Source organism: Zingiber officinale, chromosome 3A (assembly GCF_018446385.1).
Source record: "Zingiber officinale cultivar Zhangliang chromosome 3A, Zo_v1.1, whole genome shotgun sequence".
Taxonomy (NCBI): Eukaryota; Viridiplantae; Streptophyta; class Magnoliopsida; order Zingiberales; family Zingiberaceae; genus Zingiber; species Zingiber officinale.
This window is the reverse complement of record NC_055990.1, coordinates 162,020,851-162,028,679: the sequence shown is the minus strand read 5'-3', so window position 1 is coordinate 162,028,679 and position 7,829 is coordinate 162,020,851. Positions and strand designations below refer to the sequence as shown.

Below are 7,829 nucleotides of genomic sequence, written 5' to 3'. Positions count from 1 at the left end.
ACTTCAGTGCAGAGCCCATATGATTGCACTTGCAAGTTGGTTAGAGTTTGGAATCACATGGAGGGCAAGTACCCCTGAACAGAAATGGTCCTCCGTGGCTTTCAAGGTTACCCAACTCCACCCTTTCATTATTCAAGCAAAGAGGGCCATACTACAATCAGGTTCGGCTCGGATTATATATGTATGTATAACAGTCCCCTACTACTACTCCTACAAACAAGCATTTCCCTGTGCTCGTGCATCACCTCACAACCATACTCCATGTAGATGCAGTTTGATCTCAACACATACAATGCAGATAATTTCAGCTCAGCAACTACAAATCTGTTGACCAGATGGTCAGTGGAAGGAACAAAAGATTCTACCTTTAGAGCGCGCTTCAGTGCAATTCTGAACAAATAAAATTGCGGGGTTGTTTTGGGACCATTAGTTCATCTAAAAATTCAATATCTTGCATTGAGAAGACAAATATATTGTTGGAGGGAGTACATCTTCTGCTATGTTTTGTTACATGGAATATTGCCACTTCTGAGAAACAAAATGCAGAACTAACAGTATTAGACACAAATCTGTGTCTAGGGTGATGGTAGAGGGCCCTAGCTATGTTGTGTTTAGATGAATTATTTTAACTACCCCTAATCAGTCAATAAGCCTTGTGATGTTAAGCCTCAGGAGCCACTTTTTAAGTTACCAAATCACTTTTCAGTTTAAAAATCACATATCATTCAACTTTGACAAGGTAAAGTTAAATTTATCTAGCTTCCGAGATTTGATGAACTCTATATTAAACACATTGTTTGGGGTAAAATGTCCTAAAGTCTTTAGAAATTACTCAAATCGATTCTTTATTTGGAGATATCTATATCAAATCACTTTGGTTCAAAATGTCAAATTCATTCCTTTTTACAAAACAATTAAATATTTCAAGCGTCTAAAGGTTTTAAATGAGTTATTCTTACTCTAAATTTCAGCTACACTCCTCTCTTGCTACATCTATTTTCATTAGGTTTCACGTGAGAGGATGGCAAATTTATTATAGTAAGATAAAGAATTAATTTTTTACGGATTCATGTCTTGTGAACAAATTCTCTCCCATCTCCTAATCAATTTGATGGTCGGCTATAAGTTAATCTTGTGATTTATTTCTTTTCACATAATTCAAGGATGAGTTGTGAGGAATGTCTGAAATGAACGTAATCATTTTTTTATTATAATAGAACTACTTTCATTACCTTGGGCACAATGCAATAGTAAGAGACACGGTAACTTCTCAAGCACTAAGTATTCAATTCTCATGCAATGGCGGATCTAGGGGGGAGCGGGGGTGTGCTTGAGCATCCCCTTGCTCCTGGAAAATTCCACTAATATGTTGTAGTACAAGGGGCAGCGAGAAGGAAGACGAGCTCGAGCTCCTTTCTTTGAGCACCCCTTACTTTTTTGTCTGGATCCGCTACTGTTCTCATGCACCGTACAATTCATTCCTTAGTATTCGATTCTCATGTAGGGCAATCTTATACTTTTAGTGCTCCAACTACTTAAATAGTTGAGCTACTCTTTCAGGAGTCACTCATGTTTTTAAATTTACTCAATGGACGAACGAGCAATTAGTAATTCTATTTTGAAAATTTTAAGGTTGATTGTTTTATGGTGATAAAAGACGAATATACTCACTCTCAGAATCTTTGTCAATCTATTCCAAGGTTAATACGAAGGAGATAAATCATGGATAACTACTAACTTTTGAAATAATGACTGGTACATAAAAAAAAAATATTTATCTTGATTTTATTAAAATTTAAACTCAGTCTTCACGGTGGGAACAAAGGCTGATTGTTTCATGTAAATATAAGACTTCCCCAAAGAAGAAAATTATCATATCCCTATTATAGTAATTTTCATAATAAAATTTGACTGTATATTTTAATTTTATTTTTGCGTATATTTATCTGAAATATCTATTTGTCGGATTTTGAAGTCCTACCCGATTCGTTATGGCGCATCGACGATCCGATAAGGGTTTCAACGACCCCCTTGCTTCGTCCTACGAATCACAGCCCACTATGCTCTCCTCCCTCCGCCGCCTCTCCTCCCTCCGCCGCCGCCCCTTCCCCCTTCGCCCCTCCACTCCCCTCCGCCGAGCTCCTTCTGATCCGTTTCTACCGTTTCCGCGCATCCCCACCTCCTCCGCTGCCTTCTCCACAGCCGCCCCCTTCGATGGTGTCATCGGCGGGGATTCTCCTACTGCGTCAGAAAAGGATGGAGATACGGTGGGATACCGACACACCGACGCGTACAAGGCGATCCAGCTCGCTCTCGATTCGGTCGTGAAGGTGTTCACTGTTTCCAGCAGCCCCAATTTCTTCATGCCGTGGCAGAGGAAGGTGCAGAGGGAGATCTTCGGTTCTGGTGAGTTCAAAATTTCCCCTTTTGCGTTTTTTTGCTGCATATTTTGCTCAGTCACATCAAAATTCCGGTCTCTTTTGCTTGTCAAGATCATTTATCATCACTGGATTGTAACTATCTTGGGGCTGGCTATATGAATTGTATTTCTCCATTGAATCCATTGATATTTTTCAATTTTTATGATAAATATTGACTGTATATTTTATGTTATGAGAGTTGTTAATTTTTAAATAAGCATCTGCGCTTTGACATATGCAAATGTTTAAATAGCAGATTTTGAAGATTCGTCAATATAATGTTGACAAGGGAAGATGGTTTCAAAGAGAAGTAATTTGTTAAGTTTATTAGTTGGAATCCTAGTAAGTACACTATCAAGAAGAGAATTCCATGTCCATGTTTGGATAGTAAGATACTTAAGGTAAATTGAATGACCAGGGGCATTCTCATTGTTTAGCCTTTTTTTATTCAACAAGAAAACATTTTCCAATATTCAATGAATGGGTGGTGGAAGAGAAAACATAATGGTGTTTAGGTCATTAGGTGGACTGAAAAGTTTTTACTTTGTAGAGGAATTTGTTGGCAACCTTTTATTAAAATGAATTATGGTTGATTAAATAATTCATACTTAAAAACCTGATCAAAGTATAATTTGCAAAAAAACTTCCTAAAAAAATAAAAAATTTTACAATTTGATTTCATTAAATGGCAATTTTTTGAAAAAAAAAAATGTTACGCGCCACACATACTTTCACCTGATATAGTCAGCATACTATAGCCTAATCTTGGTTATACATACACCGTCTAGGAGCATCTAATGAAATTTGTCCATTGACTCAACTATTTTAGAAAATTCATTTGCATATGCTGAGCTGCATATACAGGTTTTCATTTACAAACCACCATGACCGCCTTGTTCTGTCTGATGTCATACAGGATTTGTGATTCCTGGGCGGCAAATTGTAACTAATGCTCATGTAGTTGCTGATCACACATATGTACTGGTAAGAAAGCATGGTTCACCAACCAAATACAAGGCAGAAGTTCAAGCTATCGGTCATGAATGTGATTTAGCTCTTCTCACTGTGGAAAATGAGGAATTTTGGGATGGTATGATTTTTCTGCAGCTGGGTGACATTCCTTATATACAAGAAGAAGTTGCTGTTGTTGGTTACCCTCAAGGTCTGTATGCTAACTTCAGAAGGGCAGTTTGATCACTTGCCAATTTTTTTCTTAATAAACATCTTATTTTTAATCTTGCATCTGTTATATTTATTCCTCTGTAGTTTCTAATAGAATAATGTTATGTTGCTTCTCAAGTTAAGAAATACTTACGTATGTTAATGGCTGTATTACTTTATTGTAGTATCTCTTTTTTACTTTACTAGCTGATAAATTGTCCTAATACAGCAGTTGAACAAGAAGATTTATGTAAAGGTCATTATTTCTTTGGATCTCGTAGCAATGAATTTTGCCCCTGAAATATTAAACTTCCCCTGTGCCTTTGATTGTGCTCCTACTTTTTGAGAAGACAAAGAAGCTTGAACAATGGACATGAAATATTAAACATTCAATTAAATGTGATATTTTGATGCGAGGACCTTGTTGCATGACTGTTGAAACAATGCTATTATCCTTTCACCCTGCATCTAATTCAAAGCATCATTTCGAGTGCAGGTGGAGACAACATTTCTGTTACCAAAGGCGTGGTATCTAGAGTAGAACCAACACAATATGTTCATGGTGCTACCCAGCTAATGGCCATACAAATTGATGCAGCTATTAACCCAGGAAACAGTGGAGGACCAGCAATTATGGGTGACAAGGTTGCTGGAGTTGCTTTTCAGAACCTTTCAGGTGCAGAAAATATCGGGTGAGTTATATTGGTTTTTTATTTTCTCCTTTTTTCTTGCTTTCAGATTTTTTTTCAGGCACAATTTTTTAGTCTATACAAAATAATCTGACATTGTTGGAGACTATTACGGGTATGCATTCTCGTTCATAACTCGCATTGTTGCATGTATGCGGAGATGACAATGTTTTTGATCATCCTTGCCATCATCACTATCTAATGTGTTTGTCCTTGCTATCGGTATTGGCTACATGAATTATATTAGGCTATATCACTAGCAATATTCAAATTAGTTAACTTTTTATTGCATTGGCTAATTGATTAAATATTTTCTTTGATCTTCCTCTACACTTTTACCTTCCACTCAAATTGTTAACTCTTTTAATTTAAAAGGAATAATGATTACACGAGACTCTACATTCTCCTAAGCATTTAATTCCTTAGCATAATTATTTGCATATCATATGTTTTTCACAAACTGATGAAAGTGCAAAAACAATTATTTTCGGTGGAGAATGGTAGGAACACTGGGAATTAAGGGGGAAAATGGTTCATATCTCAAGTTCTCGACTCGTATATGCATTATCTTATGTATGTGACTATGCAGTATGCACTATGTTTTGTAAGCAGTAAGTAAGGATTGAACCTTCTAAGATCTGTTCAACTTGTTGGCAAAAATTGACGACTTAATGTACTTGCATAGATGCATTCCATTGACACCGCTGATTTACCTCCTCTTAGGATCTCTGTGGGGCCAGGCCTAGGGGGCCGCTGGGCGGCGGGATCCGCCTTTTGCACAATAGATGCATTCCATTGAGGTGGAGAATTTTTCTTTACAGCCCTTGAAGAAGTAGAAAAGAGACTGGAGAAGAAGATTTCTGATGCTGATAAGAGATCTATTATACATAACTTAGCTTTCAATTTATCTGCTTCAAGGAATATTTAAACTTCAAAGTTGCTCTATTTCTCAGATGACATTATTAGATATGCTAAATTGGTAAAGTAGACATTGTAACTTGTCCACTAACATAAGTACCCCAAAGTATATCATTGTGAAATGGAATTTAGATTGGCAAGTCTAAATTGCATTTATTCAGGCTCTTCATTCTATTTTTTTAAAAAAATATAGTAAATTTCATTTTTCCACATTTATAATTGATAAGAGCTAATCAAACAATCTGTGTGTTATTACTTTTATATTGTATCATGGAATACTTACACATGTAGGAATGATATGCCACTCTTCAGTGATTATAACATTGCTTGGTTGTCTTTTATAGGTACATTATTCCTGTTCCAATTATCAAACACTTCATTTCTGGAGTGGAAGAGAAGGGTGAATATGTGGGATTTTGCTCTCTTGGAGTGTCATGCCAACCTACAGAAAATTGTTATCTTCAGAGTTACTTCTGCATAAAGCAAGATATGACTGGTGTTCTTGTTAATAAAATCAATCCTCTATCACATGCTCATACAATGTTGAAGAAAGATGATATCATCCTTAAATTTGATGGAGTGCCCATTGCAAGTGATGGAAGTGGTAGGTTGAATCCCTCCCCTATCTCTTTGAAAACACAGGTTCTTTCATCATCCAAATGTTCTGCCTTAAAAAATCTCTGCATAGATTATGCTATTTGTAGTTGGGTAGTGGGATTTGTATCCTTCCAGTGAGCCATGGAATTTTGTTTTGTGCAGTACCATTTCGAAACAGAGAGAGAATACTTTTTGATCACCTTGTGTCTATGAAGAAACCAGGGGAAACAGCTCTTCTCCATGTATTGAGAGATGGGAAGGAGCATCAGTTCAATGTTTCTCTTCAACCAGTAAGTTCATTACTAATTTCCATTGCAGTTTTATGTGTAAATGGCTATTCTAGTTGTTAGAGACCCTAAAATTTAATGATTCCTGAAAAAAGTAGCCTTTTGTTGACTAACCTTCTAATCGAAGAATGGGAATATGAATTTTTTTAATATTAAAAAAAATGTAACTCAAGATGTTAATTTTGATTGTTAATTCTTATTTAATAACTCATTCATTAAGTGAAGGTCCTTGATACTAATAAATGTATTTTGCGATTAGTTCATTGATTCCATGGATATTTTTCTCTTCTCTATCATGAATCAAATGCTGGAAAGAAACTTAGAAACTCTGGTGAACCTGAGCAAGTTTATCTTGCCCAAAGCTGAATCTTATTGGGTAAAAGATGAGATTATCCATGAACTAATGCATCGAAATGTTATTATTTGCAGTTACAAACTTTAGTTCCGGTCCATCAGTTTGATAAACTTCCAAGCTACTACATATTTGCTGGTCTAGTTTTTATTCCATTGACCCAACCCTACCTCCATGAGTATGGGGCGGAATGGTACAACACTTCACCACGCCGGTTATGCGAACTAGCATTGCGTGAATTGCCCCAAAAGGCTGGCGAACAACTCGTCATTCTTTCTCAGGTATATTCGACATTTTTACATTGGTTTTTGTTTCAATTTTACATTGTATCTTGTACTGTAATGACTTGGTTCTTGCCGAACCAGAGGTGATGATCCCATTCCCTTATAACTTTATCGAATATTCTCTGTTTCCAATCCTTGAAATCCAAATTATAGAATTTCCAACCAACTACCAAGTCTACAACTACATGATGTGCCTGCCAAGTCTCTGATCGAGCTCTTAGTATTTTGATTTTAGATGTTTAGCTTTATTAATTTTTTATAAAATTATTTTTGATTAAATATCTCTTTGTTCCCTTCAGGTTTTGATGGATGATGTCAATACAGGATACGAACGGTTCACGGAATTGAAGGTATGTACTTGATGATTGAAAGTTTTTTGTTCTCTTGATCTCGTTACCGATGTTGGAATCTCGAATGCACATAACCATCAGGTGAAGAAAATCAACGGCGTCGAAGTTGGGAACCTAAAGCATTTGCATGACCTTGTGGAAGGTTGCTCCGAGGAAAGCCTACGACTGGATTTAGACGAAGAGAAAGTCATCATTTTTAACTACAACAACGCGCGGCTTGCTACACCGAGAATTCTGAAGCGCCACAGAATACCTTCAGCTGTGTCGAGTGATCTAGTCGATGAGCAAGAAACCAATGGTGAAACTGCGGTGGCATCCTCAAGTTGACTTCATTGTTTACATCTCTTCTTTAGAATTTTGAAGGCATTACCATTCAAACCTTGAAGGTAGAAAGATTCTTTTCCCTTAAAGGGCATGTTTCTTAGCAGGGAAAGAAACTAAGGTCGAGGGAAGTCTTAAAAATAGGATTAATATTTAGATTATTTGTTATTATTGATATGTAGACGTTAAAAATTAGTTTAGATGGCGAATTAATACCTATTTGCAATTGATTTTAATTTTTTCTAATTTTTTTTTCTCTTCTAATTGGCACTCAATTCTGAGAGTAAAATTCGTTTGTGATTATTTTAAATGATGGTATTATTATTCAAATAATTGTTTTATTGTTTATTTGTCTCAGTTATTTTTTAAACTTAGAAGACATATAATTTTTTTTAAAGGTTTTGAAGCTAAATCAGAAAAACTGTTTTTTAATAATTAAATAAAATTGAA

General features: G+C 35.9%; 1 protein-coding gene across 1 annotated transcript; it reads left to right on the top strand.

The window, feature by feature from the left end:
• The first annotated feature begins 2,029 nt into the window (after positions 1-2,029).
• On the top strand, positions 2,030-7,625 carry LOC122053173 (protease Do-like 10, mitochondrial). Its single transcript, XM_042615100.1, has 8 exons — positions 2,030-2,406; positions 3,337-3,582; positions 4,078-4,273; positions 5,533-5,792; positions 5,948-6,075; positions 6,502-6,705; positions 7,008-7,058; positions 7,140-7,625. The coding sequence occupies exons 1-8, from the start codon at positions 2,061-2,063 to the stop codon at positions 7,383-7,385; spliced, it is 1,677 nt and encodes a 558-aa protein (XP_042471034.1). The 5' UTR covers positions 2,030-2,060; the 3' UTR covers positions 7,386-7,625.
• The last annotated feature ends 204 nt before the right edge of the window (positions 7,626-7,829 follow it).